Raw genomic sequence first — 18,501 nt, forward strand, 5'->3', positions numbered from 1 at the left:
CAGAGAAAACTAGGATGTCTGCATGGGTGCAGATATACTGTGTTAATATGCTTACTCATAAAAGAAAGTTGGCAGTGGAAATGAAAATATTATTTCTGCCAAACTAGATCCATAGGAAAAAAACTATTTGGAAGTAAAAATAGCACCTGGTAAGAGAAGAACACGGCAACAACATGAAGAAAATTTATTTCCTAAGGATCATGAAGTAAATCCTGTAACTTCCTTTCATCCCTATAACAAATTATTGTATAGGATAAAAGGCTTCATCATGATAAACAGAAAATTCTCATAAAGAATAGCTAGTGAGTTATGACTGTTTGCTTGAATGTAGTATTTAATTTCCCCAGGTTAAATTATCAGCATAGATGTAAAATATTTAATATATAGCTCTAAGCTGTAAAAGTTAAACTTTTATCTTAAAACTTAAAATGTGTCATGGTTTGACCCGGAAGGAGTGGGAATTCTGGGAAGCTGTGGTCAAACCAATGAAAGTTTTGGGTTTCATACTGACACTTGGTGTAGCCAGTGGGGTTTGGACACACCTCTGAGAATACACAGAGGTTAAAAGCAAGGTACTGCTCTGGCATTTCTTCTTTGGACTTCGTCGGGCGAGGAGGTCAGATCTCTCTCCCCCGCCCGGCCCGCTGCTGCTGGGCAGGGGAGGGGCCAGCCATGCGGTAAGGCCTGGGGCCTGGACAGACAGCTTCGAGGGGGGGCTCCAAGGATAGAAGGGTGGAGAGCCCCAAGAGACATCGAGCCCTCGAGCAGCCAGCCCCCTCCCCCCCCCCCCCAGGAGAGCAGCCAGCGAGAAGGGGGAGGAAGACTGCCCAGCCGCAGCGGCAGCGTGTGGGCAGCATGCGTGGGAGCCGCTCCGGGACCGACAGACAGAGACTGAAAACTTTTAACCCTTTCTTACATGATTGTGGCCTTGCAAAAATGCTAATCCTCCTCGAAGCTGAATAAGAAGGGAGATGAGAGATAAAGACTTTGGCCCGGAGATTGTGGAGATGATTGGATGGAGAGAGATGATTTGGAGTAGCCTTTTAGCTGGACTTTTCTTGTAGCCATAGACTCAGTTGTTCCTGTGACACAGACTGCATTTAGGGGGAGGCAGTGCCTCAAAACCAGGAGAGTTCATTTGTGAAGACCCCCCGGCCCCAGGGGGTTGGAAATATATGGGGGGGGACAGTTGTCCCAAAAGCAGAGACTGTGCCTTTTTAGAGTGAGACAGGGCATCCTTGAAAAGACCACCCTAAAAGCAGCTCTGGCCATGTCTCGGTGGTGAGAGCACTGAGCATGGAAGGAACATGTCACAAGCGGCAAATAGACTTTCCGGGCGGTGCCGAAGTGACAAAGAAGCATCCGAGATTTCAGTGTGTTTTCCAGAAGCCTATGAAACAAGAAGGACTCCTTTTCCTCTTCATGAACTGCAGTTTGAGTATACTAAAGTGTCGTGCCGGGCTGGGCAGTTGGTATTTTTAAGAGAATGTATTGGATTGGGAAGTTAGAGAGTGGGGAGGAGGAAAAGTGGTTTTTGTAAGGTTTTCAATTTTCTTTTCTTTTCCTTATAGTCTTTCCTATTTTTTTTTTTTCCTGTAGTTTTAAGTAATAAAGTGTTATTTATGTTTAAGTTAGAGCCTATTTTGCTTATTCCTAGTCACATCTCACAGCAGACACCAAGGTGAAGCATTTTCATAGAGAGCACTGGCTCTGTGCCAAGCTCAAACCATGACATTTTTTGGTTCCCTGACCGGGAATCGAATCACGAGAGAATGATGAGATAAAGCTGTGAGATGAGACCAAGAAGAATAAAGAAAGCATGTACTAAGTTAAAGTAGATAGATAGTCATAGTGAATCTAAAGTATTGTTGTGTAGAAGTGTTTTGTAATTTTGTTGATAATTTTAAAAAGTGTATTCTCAGAAAGTGAAGAGTGGAGTGTCATGGTTTGACCAGGAAGGAGTGGGAATTCTGAGAAGCTGTGGTCAAACCAATGAAGGTTTTGGGTTTCATACTGACACCTGGTGTAGCCAGTGGGGTTTGGACACACCTCCGAGAATACACAGGGGTTAAAAGCAGGGCACTGCCCTGGCATTTCCTCTTTGGACCTCGTCGGGCGAGGAGGTCAGATCTCTCTCCCCCGCCCGGCCCGCTGCTGCTGGGCGGGGGAGGGGCCAGCCATGCGGTAAGGCCTGGGGCCTGGACAGACAGCTTCAGGGGGGGGCTCCAAGGATGGAAGGGTGGCGGAGCCCCAAGAGACATCGAGATATCGAGCAGCCAGCCCCCTCCCCCCCCCCCCCAGGAGAGCAGCCAGCGAGAAGGGGGAGGAAGACTGCCCGGCCGCAGCGGCAGCGTGTGGGCAGCATGCGTGGGAGCCGCTCCGGGACCGACAGACAGAGACTGAAAACTTTTAACCCTTTCTTGCATGATTGGGGCCTTGCAAAAATGCTAATCCTCCTCGAAGCTGAATAAGAAGGGAGATGAGAGATAAAGACTTTGGCCCGGAGATTGTGGAGATGATTAGATGGGGAGAGATGATTTGGAGTGGCCTTTTAGCTAGACTTTTCTTGTAGCCATAGACTCAGTTGTTCCTGTAACACAGACTGCATTTAGGGGGAGGCAGTGCCTCAAAACCAGGAGGGTTCATTTGTGAGGACCCCCCCGCCCCAGGGAGTTGGAAATATATGGGGGGGACAGTTGTCCCAAAAGCAGAGACTGTGCCTTTTTAGAGTGAGACAAGGCATCCTTGAAAAGACCCCCCTAAAAGCAGCTCTGGCCATGTCTCGGTGGTGAGAGCACTGAGCATGGAAGGAACATGTCACAAGCGGCAAATAGACTTTCCGGGCGGTGCCGAAGTGACAAAGAAGCATCCGAGATTTCAGTGTGTTTTCCAGAAGCCTATGAAACAAGAAGGACTCCTTTTCCTCTTCATGAACTGCAGTTTGAGTATACTAAAGTGTCGTGCCGGGCTGGGCAGTTGGTATTTTTAAGAGAATGTATTGGATTGGGAAGTTAAAGAGTGAGGAAGAGAAAAAGTAGTTTTTGTAAAGTTTTCAATTTTTTTCTTTTCCTTATAGTCTTTCCTATTTTTTTTTTTTTTCCTGTAGTTTTAAGTAATAAAGTGTTATTTATGTTTAAGTTAGAGCCTGTTTTGCTTATTCCTAGTCACATCTCACAGCAGACACCAAAGTAAAGCATTTTCATAAGAGACACTAGCTCTGTGCCAGGCTCAAACCATGACAAATGTTAAGCTTAAACTGTTATTTGAGACAACTCTTCAACACAAAATAACAGAAATGTAAAAATTAGTATCTATTGTTTCCAACTAGAGACAAAAAAAAAACCATAGTGCAGTTCAAACTCTAGAAAAATTATTCTGGGCATAATTTATTCTGTTATATGGAGTCCTTCAAATATGCCAAAATAAAAACTTATTTTTCAAAAAGTTTTTTTAAAAAATAATTACTGTTCCAGGAGAGTTTCTGAGTGTTAAGTATCAAATTATGCTCTCTTTCAGTCAGCTCTTACACTAATACATACAAATAAATCAAATCAATCATATTGATTATAAATAGCTAACCCTTGATTCATTTCAAATAAAGATTTCTCAATTCAGAGAAAGGGAACTCTCAGCAGAACCTTGTGTTTTGACAACTATGTGTCTATGAAAGCCTAAGGTATTTACATTCTAAATTTATTACTTAAAAAAACCCCTTTTTTATTTTGCAGAAGCATATGATTTTTTTTATCAAACACCTTAAGACAAAGCAAGTCTGGAAGAGTACCTGGAATTACAACAGAAGTGTGTGTTTATTTCAGATTTGCCACTATTTCTTTTTCCATTAAGAACTTTATGTCATTTAACAACTAATTTAACAATTAGTTAGTCTTGGATAAACTTTCCAGGCCAAAATGGATTCTCTAATTCTCAGCTTGAGAGTGTGATATTATGTAATTGTTGTGATGCATCATTATTAGGTTGATTTCTTTAAATGTACATTGAGAATTCCTTACTACATCCGTATTTTCAAAATAGCACGTACCTAACCAATTCCATCTTTCAAAGAGGAAAAATTTACTTTTGGCCTCAAAAAGGTCTTTCCCTATTTTAGCTTATTATCTGAAATTTTGATAACTTTAGACAGAAGTCATGGTCATCTTGATGTCAAGTGATTATGCTAGACCATCCATCAAATTAAATTAATGGTACTAATCCCAGTACCAAAATATAAATGCCTCCTTGCAATGGCTCCTTGCTGTTCAAATTGTTTGGCCTTCTGGATTGTGACAGAAACAAGCTTTTTCATCAAGTTAGAAAAGCCATTTCTTTTTGCTGATTATTCAAATAAGAATTTAATTCAGGGAGCTTTAGCAATCTGCCGGGGGGGGGGGGGGGAAATCCAACTGTAATTGTCAGAGCATAAAAAGAAATACTGACCCTAGAGTTCTTTACTTAAGCTTCTGCACTGGTATTTTCCTTCCAGGTTTAATATTGAACCAACCAGGCAGTACTTAGGGACTTAGCTGCAACTAACATTTGCTTTATAGTTACCCCAAGCCATAGTCTTTGGTATTTAAAACAGGCTGACACTGAAACTCATTTAAAGGTCTACTTCACTCATTACATGTTTTCACAAATAGCTCTCTGATTAAAATAGCAGAGAAACAAACAACAAAAAAAACCTAACAAAAAACAACAGCAACAAAAAAACACCACACAGAAGTTACAGTAATCTCACATGCTATTTGCACGAGATATCCATAATATCTATTTCCAAATGTAAAGGTGTGAACACACTCAAAATCAGAGACTTGAAACAATCATTTTACAATCTCTGATGTAGTGAGCCTGCACTATTCAATTATCCCTTACAATAAACCAAGACAAGATCTTCAGTTTGTCAGCTATAACAAAAAAATATATCAAGACCACTAAGCTTAAAATATGCTGAACCAATTAATTTAGGTAATAAAAGTGACTTGGCTGTTTGTAACAACTATTTAAATTAAATAGAAAACAAAGTCCACAAACATTTTATTGTCTTTAGATATTTAAGGAATGCGGATGTAGCACGTCAAAATATTTACACAACCCTTTATCCATATTTGGATTTCTTAATAAATCTCATTTGTTATCCACACATAAGACCTTCAACGAATAAATGATAACACACTTTTTCCTAGTTTATTTAATTGGGGGTTTCTTTTGGAGGGGTAATATTGTCACACGCATGGTTTCATTTCCCAGTATTTCTGAGGGTTTTATTCCCAGAACCACAGAAGGGTGTGAGTTAGAAGGGATCATCTACTTCCAACATTCCTGCCATGTGCTGGAACTCCTTCCACTAGACTGCTGTTCCCAAATGGCATTTCTTTTATTTTCAAGCTCTTAGGCTGAGATACACAATATTAGCAGAAACTGTTCAACATTTTAAAAACTCACCAAGAAATAATATTCTGGTCAAGATAAAAATCACTGTAGCATCTAACTTTTTTTTTTTCCCTAATTATTTCTAGAAGTTTTTATTACCCTTGAGTGATATACTGGAGTACCAGAATGTCAAAATACTTTATCCATAACTAATTATTTACATATATGATGCACCACTAGAAAGACAAAATTTATTATATCTACTCTCATACTTGATATCAAATACTATATAATAAATACAAGGCTTCAGACAACAGAAAAATTTTGACTGCCATGAAAGGGGAATATGAAGCAACAGTATTTATATTTTATTATTACTAAGGTAGATGAACCATCAATTACTTGTAACTCAATATTTATGTGTCGTTTGATGGCTTTGGAGAAAGGCAGCCCTTTTTTCTTGCTGGTTGCTGTCCAAATATATTCAAAGTTATGTTGTCATGTTCATGACATATTACTTTCAACCTGACACTTTAATCAGCTCTTCCACACTAATCAAGCAGTAAGTGACATGTGGAAGCACTATTTCTGATTTAAAGGGAGTAAAGTAGGAATAACCACACAGCAAAAAGCAAACCTGGTTTGTGTGCTTTGTCTAACACCTCACCTTGTTATCATCTTATTGCAAGGTTCTCATACCTTCTCAGTGATTTCTCATGGGTATCTCCTCACACCACTGAGTCCTTCACAGCACAGACAACAAACTCCATCTCTCTTCACTACCATCCAACAAACTCCAGCTCTCTCCTCACCCAGCTAACCCACTCTTTCGTAGCACTTGTCATCTTACTGGACACAGCTGTGGCCTGATAAGGGCAGGCCTGTTCTAATCTTTGGTGATCAGTGCAGCTGCAACTCCTCAGGTGTGAGACTGCCTTCTGCACTATCTTTATTTTCTTACATTCTATCCCTCCACATCACCTCAAAATAACTCCAGTGCAGACACAGACCTGAAGGAATCACTGCAGCAGATTGGAAAAGTGGATCCCGGACAGCAAGGGCATGTGGTATATCCACTGGGAAGATTAACCCTGCTTTCCTTGTGGCAGGGATTTCCCCTTTACTTCTGGCCTGCAGTTCCTATATTCTGCTTAGGGATAAGCAGGGTTCAGTTTTAATGAGGATTTAGAAACAAGACTTCAGCTATTACTAATAGGAGATGCGTGACTAATTCCTAGTGCATGTGTTAGGAAGAGGACCTGAGGGTCTGTTCTGTTTTCAGCTGCAGATTGATTTTATTTCAAAACCTAAATGAGCCTCTTGAAAAATACTGAATTAAAAGTCTGATCTGGTTCTATTTTACTGGGATTACCTCCTTTCTTCAATCCTCAAAAACAGGCAAGTAAATTAACTCCTTAGAGTTTCTCCTGTCTCTGCATAGGTTTTGGCACAAGATCCAGGAAAAGAAAATAATAATAAAAAGAACAGCTTCCATAATACTTCTTTCTACAATCAAATAACTCACAAAGTAATAACCTGGATGTAGTAAATGGATATTTTGTTATGATGTATCACATATTTTTATGGTGAAATACATGAACTACTTCACAAGAATCTCTTATATTTCAAACAAAGCAAATCATTATATATATAGGAAGAAAAGGATATTATTTTATCGACCACACTAGATTTTAAGTAGGTTGTGCAGCATTACAGAATTATTAGACAAAAAAGGTTCCCAATTTAAAAAAAAATATAAGTGGAAAAAAATTCATTATTTGATTCAATTTAAAAAATCATGAAAAATCATAAGTAATAACTACAATATAAATGAAACATAAATAAATTTTAAAAATAATGGATAGCATTTTGATTATCTTAAAGGTCTCTTCCAACCCTAATGATTCTATGATTCTATGGTTAAGAGTTGAATTCCTAGTTTCATACAGAAAATAATGAATTACATGAAAAAGCATGATTGACAGGCCCAAGTGACAATCCAGACCATGTGTGGCTCTAACAGTAATTGTCCCTCTCCCCTAGGGACAACAACCTGCTGCTGCAAGAGGCAAGAGAAGTGAAAACCAATCTCAAGGAGGAATAGGCAAGTCAAATATCTGGTCATTGAAAACTGTTCTGTGAGATTCAAAAAGCAATTCTTTGTTTCTCTTGCCCAACTGCAAAGCATATACAATAAGGGAGAAAAAATGAAATCTGCTTGCCAAGGCATAATTCAGGCAAAAAAAATTACTTCCAAGCTGTAAAACTTTTGAACTGTGTCTCTTCCACTGATTTTCAGAAGGATTCATTGTAATGCCTGTGTTGCAAATGCTTCAAAGCTGAGTGGGATTTAGACAAGGAATTGCAGATAGCATTTTCAAATTTACAGCTGCTCCCTGTTATAGTGGACACTGAAACCTCCCAAGAAATGACAGGCTAACTCTTGTGAACAGGCAGAAAAATGACAACAGTGTTCAAGATAACTTATCTGTCTTTCTAGAGTTACAAAAATTGCTTGTAGATCATAATGTGGAAAGAACAACACTAAATTCTACTTCTGGAAATCTGTTGGTGAATGACTACCTCACAATTGCTCACTTGCGTTTTAGATGACACATGAACTTTGTAACTATAAAATAGAACCTGGTGAACATTTTGTGTTTATTGACATGAAATCTGTCACTTTTAGGTATTCTCAAGCTTTTAACACTGAAAATTCCATCTGTAACAAAAAGTTACACAGACACACCAGAACATGATTTTTCTGACATAGAATTGTAGACTTCCTGGTAATTTTCTACACTTCCACTTCTCCGGTAATTAATATAAAAACTAGATCCAATATTCACAGACCATATATGTTGCAAATGCACACACATTTCTCTGTCCAGAAATGTACATTTCTTTCTGCTATCATAATTTTATTAGATACTAAAGTTGTACCTTTCCTGTGGAATTCATAATCTGTCTTCCTTTTCAGATTTATGGGCTGTACAGGAACATTACATAATATACATTTTTTAAGGGATGTGTGTCCTCAGGAATTCCATTTAAGATGTTAAATTCAACACATCAAGGAAACATTTTATGTACTGTTATGATTAAAATCTTATACCAAAGTTCACACGGCATTTACAAATATCCTAATAACTGGAGGCGAGTTTTTCCAACATTTTAACAGCGAAGTATCAATTCTCTTCCAAAAAATGAAAAAAAGGAAATGGCCTGTCACTTCTCTGTAATCCTGCAATTAAGGTGCACTTTAGCACTTATTAAAGCCAGAATCCCAGAATAATCCTTTAGGTCTGTCAGTCAAGCTCACCATATAAGAATACGAGCTACTATGATTCTTTCCCCCATCACAGTGACATTTCCATTTTCATCCCTCTGCCATTTATGGAAGCTGCACGCAACTGTGGCCATGAATTTTAAAAAGCACAGGTCACACTAGGGTCTCTTTCCTCTTGATGAGACTTTAAAAGAGGAAAAAGACTGCATACTTGAAATTAGGACCTTAAAAAAAATCAAAACTTAAAAATAGAAATCCTATTTAATTTTTCTCCCCGCCTTTTAAAAAATATGCAGCTCCTTTGAATGCTGAAATGTCTTTTTGTTGTGTAAAGATTTTTGCTTGATGATGAGCACAGGGACTTATTTCCATTTTGAAAGATAAATACTTAGTTTTGAAATACAATTAAAGAATCCTCATCTGTATACACATGTATATATATAATTTTTTGCATCGTTTAGAAAGACTTTATGTAAATTCTCTGCCACTCTGTTACTGCAGTTCTAGAAATGCACTGGATGAAATATTGGTACTACCAGCTCACACAGCATGTTATTTCCCTAAACTGTACCAGCTCATGTGATACTTAAAAATGTTTTCAGAACTCATCCCTGCCTGAGGCCAAACAGAGTGTAAAGAAGAGCTGTCAAGAATTGTTTGTATTAGATGTGAACAGCACAGAGAAAGAATGGATCAGATCATCAGAATATGCAAGAGTTTTGTTTCACCTCCAGTTACATTTGTGAAACTCAGATCCAATCCTAATGGATCTCTTTAACTGCAGCACCTACCAATTCAAAAAATTAATCATATCCCTAATACGGCACATCTGTGAAGTAGCACTGAAAGAAGTAACGGTGACATTAACAGCAAACCTGTACTAAAAATGTAGAAAAACATTGTTTTAAGAATGAGACACAAATAATGAGCTTATTTTAAAATATAAAATCACTTTGTTCACATGCCACTTACAGCCTTCATAAATATCTGTGGGTATGTGGACTGCTGCATGTTGGTAAGACGTTTGCCGTCGGAAAACAGGATCATCTTCAAATACTGGTCTGATTCTCTGGCTGCCAGATTCAGTTTCATTCTTTTCAGGCTTTTAAAAGAAAAATATGTAAAGAGCAAAATATTAAAAAGTGTGTTAAAAACAATGCCACTCAGATTTTCTCTTTTTACGTGAAAAAATCATAGCTTTTCTTTCACTGCTAACATTGAACAAAATATAACATTTCTATATAAGCACAATTAGTTTCTCCAGGTCAAGGAATATTTATGTATAGTTTGCTTTCAGTTTTGATTAACCCAATGCAATCCAGTCAAATGAAGACCTGCAAAAGAAAAGTATGAGCCTAAACACCTTACACACTTCAATTTCATAACTGCATGGAATTTTTACAACCATAACACAAGGCAAATTAATTACCTTTTCTTACATATAATAATTTGCACCAAATCTTAAATGTTACTTTTTTTTTCCTTCTGCAGATTATATCATAAATCACAAATCTGAAAATGATACCACACATAAACACTGCATAAACAGATTTTTCAGAAACATAGGTGTACATCCAGAAAAAGCAACGAAATGAAGCCTTAGAATTTCTGACTGAATCAGGTTTCTTTCATTGATTTATTTTAAGCACGTCTCAGTGAAACTCCATGTAGTGGTTACATCTATCCAAGGGGGCAGGTCCCAAAAACTCAGGCGCTCACTGTCTGCCTTTTCTCACGTGTCTGCAGCCTGATACACATTTCTTGGTTCCTTCTAATTCATTCAGTCAGTTTGTACTAGTTCTTAACCATTTTAAAAGCTGAGATTTTATTGAAGTGTGGAACCAAGGAGGTAGAGAAGGCCAAAGAGGTAGGAGTGCCTTCAGCTGTCTCAGCTGCAGCTGGAACAAGAGGCCCCATGCCATGGGTCCACTGCCACTTAAAGCAGTAATACAGCAACTATGATATCGAATGATTACTCAGGCCAGCTATTGGAGGCAATTATAAGGATATTTTTAATACTATAGAGTAATCAGTTTTTGAAAATGTGCTATGCTTGATAAATAGTGCTGACAATGGTCAGTAAGGCATGTGTGTGCTGAGGCCACTCTGTTTATTATCCTTTGTTTATCTATTTATCGATTTATTTATTATTTATTCATTATTTATTTATGCATTATCTATCTATTTATCTATTTCTCTATTATCTAAGTATAGATAGATAAACTTTAGTTTATCCACAATGCCATGTAATGAAACTGCCTATGTTTTCTCATCTGCTTCATCTCAATGTCACAGTACAAGTATATGCCATCTAAGTACAGGTTCAAATGCTGCCTGAAGTAAACCTAAAAACCTGGGTGGGTTTTAAAGAACTGATTTCCTTTAGAAATACAGAGGGCAGAACTCCTCTAGCCAGTGACAGCCACTGATTTCAGCAACCCAGCAGTGTTGTGCTCATCATTGCAGGCTGCCTTCAGAGTGAATGAAGAGGAATGGGAATGTTTGGAGTGCAATTCATCTTATCCTAATTAGACACCTATTTTCCCATGACATGAATCATGCTTTAGAAGTGCCTCCTACTTTTGATTGATTGTAGAAGTAGTGCAAATCACCTGGATGTAGAAGTCAGCAACACAGCTGCCTAGAATTAGGTGAGATGAATCTCACAAGTCTACTAAACTTCCAGAAGAAAAGAAGCTGGATACTCATTTTGATTATTTTTATGCAGCATAGCTACTACATCTTATGCTGACAAGGTCAATTTGTTGTAAAGGATTTAACCCCTTTCTGGGAATGAGTAAGAGTTTGGGAGTAAGAGTTTGGGAGGGTCAGCTGTGAAGATGATCAAAGAGATATTCCTTTCTAATGATGTTATTCTTAATACTACAAGCTCAGAGAAATTAGGAGAGAGGGGACATTCATCATGAAGGTGGAGTATCTGTGGAGCAACTGCTGTGTGTCCTAAGATCCTACTTCCCAAAAAAGTGTTTGGACATTGCCTGCTGGTGGGAAATAAAGAATAAATCTCTGATTTCCATGGCTTCAGTGTTTGAATTTTGCTTTCCTTTATTAAACTGTCTTTATCTCAATCCATGAGTATTTTATGGTCTTATTCTCTCACCCCTCCACTGCTGGAGAGGGTGGTGGTACAGGAGAATGTGACAGACAGCTTTGTGGGCAGCCAGCAGCCAGACAAGGCTCACAACCATTATAACTTACTTGGAAGGGTGCAGATTAAAGCCAGGATCAGTAACAGTTTATGCATTGTATGATTTGAAATGACACAGCATTTTGACACCTTCAGACAATGCAATTTGGTTCCATTTTTCACAGGTTTCTGTTGTGTTGTTTGCTTGGGTGTTTTTTTGCTTCTGTATTATCCCACAAGATTTTTTTCATGCCCCAAAACTGGCATGCAAAACATTACACAAATTCAGGAGTTCTTTCCATAAGTTATCTTTTAGCTTCAAGTTGCACAAAGTAATGACTTTGTCTAATTATGCAAATGCAATCTCAATAGTCAGTCATTCATGTGGCAAAATCTCCCTTCTGTTGGAAAGTCATTTGATTAAAAAAACATTCTAAAAGTCTTATTTCTAAAAACTAGTAGCAACGACTACAAACCCTCAAGGCTTTCACAGTACACTTCAGAATTCAGAATTTCACTTCAGAAAATAACTGAGGACCATGAGGCCACAAAACCATACTGAAATACCTGAATGAGTGAATGTAAAAAGATTTATTTCAACTAAATTTCCACAAGAAATATATGGGAGGGAATGGGTATGGTAAAAGAGAAAGAGTGTGAACACAGACTCAAAGAATATCCTGAGCTGGAATGGACTGACTAGCCAAAGTTCATCAAAGTTCAGCTTCTGGCCCTACAAAAAACAATCTCAAGGATCACACATTTTTCCATCCAGTCCATCTTAGCAGGTCTTGCACAGAAGTTTTTGTATTACAATATACTTAGATTTTTGCTTGAAATTCTTGAAGCATCAAAACATAAAATGATCATGTTTCTTCTAATTGATATAGCAATTTCATTCCAATTAATAACTACAACCTTTCAGTCCTTCTATTCACTCTTATGCTATGAAAGAAGCTTCAGGTCTACTGCCAAAATCTGATCAAACTTTGTTGAAATTGAAACCACTTAATTAGTTATGACCTGAATGCCTTAAAATTAAAAAAAAAAAAAATCTACTTCTCACATTGCTAATAGCACACACACACACAGGTCCCCTGAAAAAGACTGTGACTGACTCTGTTGTTATTCCTACCAATATTCCATGATATCCAATCAAAAAACATTAATCTAAAAACTCTTCTCAACTTCATTAATGCAGACAATGGATTTAAAACTACATAAAATAATGTAGATGCTTTCACAATGCTCTCGTTGACCTTCGTGGCAGTATTTTATGATGTACAGCTCTGACACTAAAATAACACATCAATCTGCCAAATATCAAACACAAAAAATAACAAAATCCTTTAAAAATTTTGAAGTTACCCTCACACAGGAATAATTTGTTCTGTAAATCTAAATGGTGTCTGAACTAGTTCTGTACACAACAGGTAAGTATCAGAACCATTATTGGCAAATTAGTGCTGAACTCCTCCTGACAATACAAAATTTATACTATAGTGGATTCTTCTATAGAAAATAAATCTATTTGATTTTAATTTGCAAACTTTTGAATTTCAAGTAGCTTATATCTAAAAAAATAAAAAAGAAAAAGGAAAAAATATGATTAAAAAGGAAAACCTCACTGTTATTAATTTTTTAATCTTGCATTTCAATGAAAAGCCTGACAGATTGTGGTGTCAGTTGGTACAGTTTTATATCCAGTTAAACTTTGTTCTCAGAAAAGCAGCAAAACACCTATTTTGATGGAAAGTGATCCAGCATGTGAATATAATTAAAACCCAACTCCAACCAATTTCTCTCTCAAGTCAGGAGCTGAAATGCAATCAATACTGGCACAGAAAAATCCCACAGGAGACAGTGGCTGAAGATTAATTTTCTATCCATTCAAACCTGGCCTTCACTTATTGCATTACATTGTTACCTATCACTGACAGTCAGCAAAATAACTCACTCATTTCGCTGCAATGAATTTCCAGACCAATTTCTTCCTCCCTTGAGAGGTAGATAAAATTCATTTCTCTTTTCAGTTCACATTTGTGCCATTTTAAGGCGCTTTTTTTTCGTTTAATAAATAAAGTTGGGGTTTTTTATGTGTCTATCATTCACCATCAGGATAAAAGGGAATTGATTCAGCAGCTAAAACACAAGAAATGCATTGTTTTGAGGCTATTCTTTGTGATTATTTCTAAATCTTTCTTGGCATGATGTCCAATAAACTGAAGGGTACCTTCTGCATCATTTTATAAGCCAAGTACACAACAGAAATAATGCAACTTCTCTCTAGAGGGCTTTCTGAACATAAATTAATGTATTTACATGAGTTAACTGGAAGCTTTATGCAAAGAAGTTTTACTGAAATTTGTTTAAAACAGAAAACATCCCTTAAAACAAAATTGATAAAGATCATTTCAAGAAATTGTGACATAGTCCAGCTGCCCATTTCACTGCAGACAAACTTATCCTGATTCCTTTCCACAGCATTCAGTTACTTTCCATCATCATGGCTGTAAAAAGATTGGATTTTCTATCTCTACTAATGTATTTTCATTTAGTTGAAAAATACTGGTTACTGTGGAAATGAGAAGGCTTTTCCATTAGTATAAAAATTATTTTTGCTTTTTGCAGATGTTGAAAACACAACCAGAAAGCTGACATTATTTACAAAAAAACCCCAAAACATTAGCAAAACACAGAAAAACTCACCACCAAAGTGAAGCAATCTTCAGTTGTTTTCTGAAAGCAGATTCTTTTCAGAAACAATTTAGAAGTTTCTCAAAGTATAATCGTAGATTTAGCATCATGATGAAAGAATAAAAGTAGATTTCTTTCAATTCCTGAACTGATATTCAGCCATTTACAATGACACCTGCCTGCTTTCATATTTATGTAAAACAGAAAGGAATTGGTTGCTGGTATTTTCCATTGCCTTTATATCCAGGGACTGTGTTCTGCACAAAACCTCACTCTCCCTACAACCCCCATCATTTTAAAGAATGAATCTAGAGATGGAATTATAATCATTGTAAATAATAATTAACCAAATTTCTTCGTCAGTGATTCCTTCCTATACTACCTTGCAGAATTCTGGAAGTTTTATATTTCCATCTCTAGCCTTCAGCCTGGTTTTTATTTCTGAATATCTGCTGAAATTTCTAAATGTAAATTTTTAAGCAATTGGGGCTCAGTTCTTTTAATTAACTCCCAGATCTACTCTGTACAAATGAAACTGTCACATACAAAATAAGCACAGAATTTCTCCTAAGCTCAGTTCTGTACTCTTTTATTCTTTTTCTATTTTAGTTAGTTTTTCTGTTTTCCTGGCTTTTTTCCTCCCTGAGGAAAATAATCCAGTAGAACCACATACAAAGCCCCTCTGAAAATGCTTGAGGCCCCATTAAAAAGTTAAATCTGGACCTAACAGAGAGAGTAAAATGGGACATTGCTGGAAGCACACAGCTCAGCAAATGCCTGCAGCCACCAAGCTCTTCTAAGCACTAGGAGTTAATTTTGAAGAGCAGCTAGAATGAGTTTCTAATAGCCACAGCACTTTTACTGCATTTTAGATAATGTAATGAGAACATTGCCTTCTGATAACATTTTTTATTTCCTTTTCACTAGCTGTGATTTTCCAGCTGTGGGAAGATTGCTGAGTGCATTCAGATGGTTGTGATGGAACTGTGAAGAGTTTATTTTATTTTTACTCTGTGTCAGTGGGGGACTCTGGACTTCCCTTTGCAACATGATAATTTTAAGTGACATCCTTCTGCCTACTCTTAGGGACCAAACAATTAAAAGGCTTACAAATAAAACAAGAAAACAGTTGGCTCAAAAGAACCAAAATATTTTTCTGTCATACAACAGGGAGGTGTTAAACATAAGAAGATATGCATACACATATTCACATATACAAACATAAGATTTTTTTTTTTAAAATATAAGTAGGTTCTGGGAAGCTTCACAAAGGGAACTAGGAGGGAATTTAGTGAGGAAATAATTTATATTTGCATCTCTCAGTGTGCCATTCTCAAGGGTCATTATATTTAATGGAGATAAGACTTGCTTTCACTATTTTCAATGTTTTCATATGCTTCGAATGGGTCAGTTGATTACTCTAAGTCAATGATAAAACAAATGGAACTCTGGATTGAGGGTTGATATTTAAAACAAATATAAATTTTCTTATAGAAGTAATTTAATTTCCAGCATTCTGCCAACTGAGTACGTACCAAATACAAAGTCACAATAATTTAAAAGTATTTATTTGCCTCTTTGGCTAATTTTATAATGCAGTTATCTTTTGTCTATGATAATTTCTGTACAGCTACTTACAGGCTTGTCCCTGTCTACAGTATACGAGACTATATCATATTTTATGCATAGCACAAAACCATGTGGGGAGGTTATGCATTCATTTATCTAACTTTTATGGTTCACAGTTTCTGATCAGAACTTTTAGATAGGCACAACATTACTATATATCTTAAAAATAATAGTGTTTTCTTTTTATTTGCATTTTGAACTATTCACAGAATTCAATGCTTCATAACTTTGGTTTCATGAATTAATGAATCCCTGCTGAAATTAATTGATCAAATGTAAAGACCTGAAAATTTGAGGACTTTTTACTTTTTTGTCTCTTGATACAAGACAAAGGGTAATAGTTTGCAACAAAAAAAAGGGTAGATTCAGACATGATATAAGAAATAAGTATTGAGAGATGAGGGTGGTAAAACACTGGGAAAGGTTGCCCAGAGAAGTGGTAGATGCCTCCATCTATGGAAACATTCAAGGTAAACATTCAAGAATTCCATTCTATGGAAGCATTCAACAAGTAAACATTCAAGAGCTCCATTTGTGGAAACATTCAAGGTCGGGTTGATTTGGTCTCTGAGCAACCTGACCTAGTTGATGATGGCCCTGTTTATTGGATGGGTTTGGAGTAGATTAAAATCTCCTTCCAATCAAAACTATTTTTATGATCCTGTGAAAATATTGTAACATTTCAATGAATAATATTCTAGAGAAACAGATGAAAACATCTGGGTTTTCCCAATTTCTTTAGGTGGAAAGATTTTCAGAATAGAAATCCAAGCTTCTGGAAGTCTTCTGTTTAAAAGAGTTGACAACTATGAGGGTGCCTTAAATACCATAATTCAGGTAATTATATACTTCTATAATTTTCTTAATTTCTGACAAAAAAGGAACATTTATAAGATATAATTTTTCAATAAGCTAAAAGAAACCTTTAGGATTAAAATATAGTAATAAAGAAATTGATGAAAATTTCTCTTTTTCAATTATTACAGATTGCATGTGACCTTCACTACAAAGCTACACAGAGTCTGCTGTAGTAATATCAGTACGCAAAAATTCATTTCTGTCCTGTCCTATTTTCTCTTGAGCTACAATGACAGGTAAAATGAAATGTGTATTTAAATATTTAAGCACATAAGAAATGTAAGACTTATTTATCTTCCTAAAGATAAATGTGACTTCCCCACCTCGAGGTCACTGAAAACCTCTCCAATCCCCAGAGTGTTTCAGGGATGATGGAGAGCTGCCTCACAATGGTATGACAACCACTGGATCCATCTCATGACAACCACTGGATCCATCTCATCTGCTCCCATGGACACACACATGTCTGGCCAGCCTCAGTGCTCCCTAACTCCATCCCTTCCATTCCTCAAGGTTCAGGTCCTCCATTTCCCTCCTGGGTTATATATCCTGGTCATGAGATTGGGGATCATGACGTGCAATCCCACCTGGGTGTCCCAGCCCAGTCCTCTTCTGTGACAGTGGTCACAGGGGCTCTTGGATGAGGGAAGAGACGAAAATGTTGACTTCATGTTCAGAAGGCTTGATTTATTATTTTATGATATATATATATATTACATTATAACTATACTAAAAAGCAATAGAAGGAAAAGGTTCATCTCAGAAGGCTAGCAAAGAATAGAATAGAAAAGAATGATAACAAAAGTCAGCTCTCTAGGAGTCTGTCCAAGATAGCTCGGCCTTGATTGGCCATTAATTATAGACATCCAAGATGGCCCAATCACAGATGCACCTGATGCATTCCACAGCAGCAGATAATCATTGTTTACATTCTGTTGCTGAAACTTCTCAGCAGGAAAAATCCTAATGAAAGGATTTTTATGAAAAGATGTCTGTGACACTCCTCCACATGGGGTGACTGTCTGGGAAACTCAGGGCTTTATGACCAAGGTGTTCACCAAGAGTGATCTTCTTGCCTGCCCTTAAATAATAAGGTGCTGCACAGATGCACCTACTTCAGCACTGACTGTAACAGTGGCTTGACTGGATAATATCATTGGAAAACCATGGAAATAGAGGATCACACTAGCTGAAAAGCAAATCTCCCTTTAACTGATGGAAATAAAAGTTCAGAAAAACCTAGTTAATTATTAGTCAAACAAACAAAAAAAAATCCTTTGAATTTCATAGCCTCCTTCACTGATCTTCCACATCCCATGAGTCTAATCAAACATATGTAATAAAATAAAATATCCATTGTTGACAAAAGTCCTCTAAAATAGAGGACATCTAAACTTCAAGACCAAAATGCACTCTAGAGAATTTAGATTTTTCATACATCACCCCATTGAATTTCAAACTAGAAACTGTTCTTCTCTTATTGGAATAAATTACCCTGTCCACCTTTTAC

The 18,501-nt window shown here is 36.9% G+C and overlaps 1 protein-coding gene across 3 annotated transcripts in view; it reads right to left on the reverse strand.

Annotated features, from left to right (window-relative positions):
• The window catches only part of CACNA2D1 (calcium voltage-gated channel auxiliary subunit alpha2delta 1), a 375,032-nt gene that overhangs the window by 153,390 nt on the left and 203,141 nt on the right, over window positions 1–18,501 (reverse strand). For all 3 annotated transcript variants that reach the window (XM_064702957.1, XM_064702956.1, XM_064702958.1), the window contains exon 6: window positions 9,632–9,761. In XM_064702957.1, coding sequence (XP_064559027.1) covers window positions 9,632–9,761 — 130 coding nt within the window. The remainder of the gene's footprint in view (window positions 1–9,631; window positions 9,762–18,501) is intronic.

The sequence above is a fragment of the Zonotrichia leucophrys genome, chromosome 1A (genome assembly GCF_028769735.1).
Source record: "Zonotrichia leucophrys gambelii isolate GWCS_2022_RI chromosome 1A, RI_Zleu_2.0, whole genome shotgun sequence".
Taxonomy (NCBI): Eukaryota; Metazoa; Chordata; class Aves; order Passeriformes; family Passerellidae; genus Zonotrichia; species Zonotrichia leucophrys.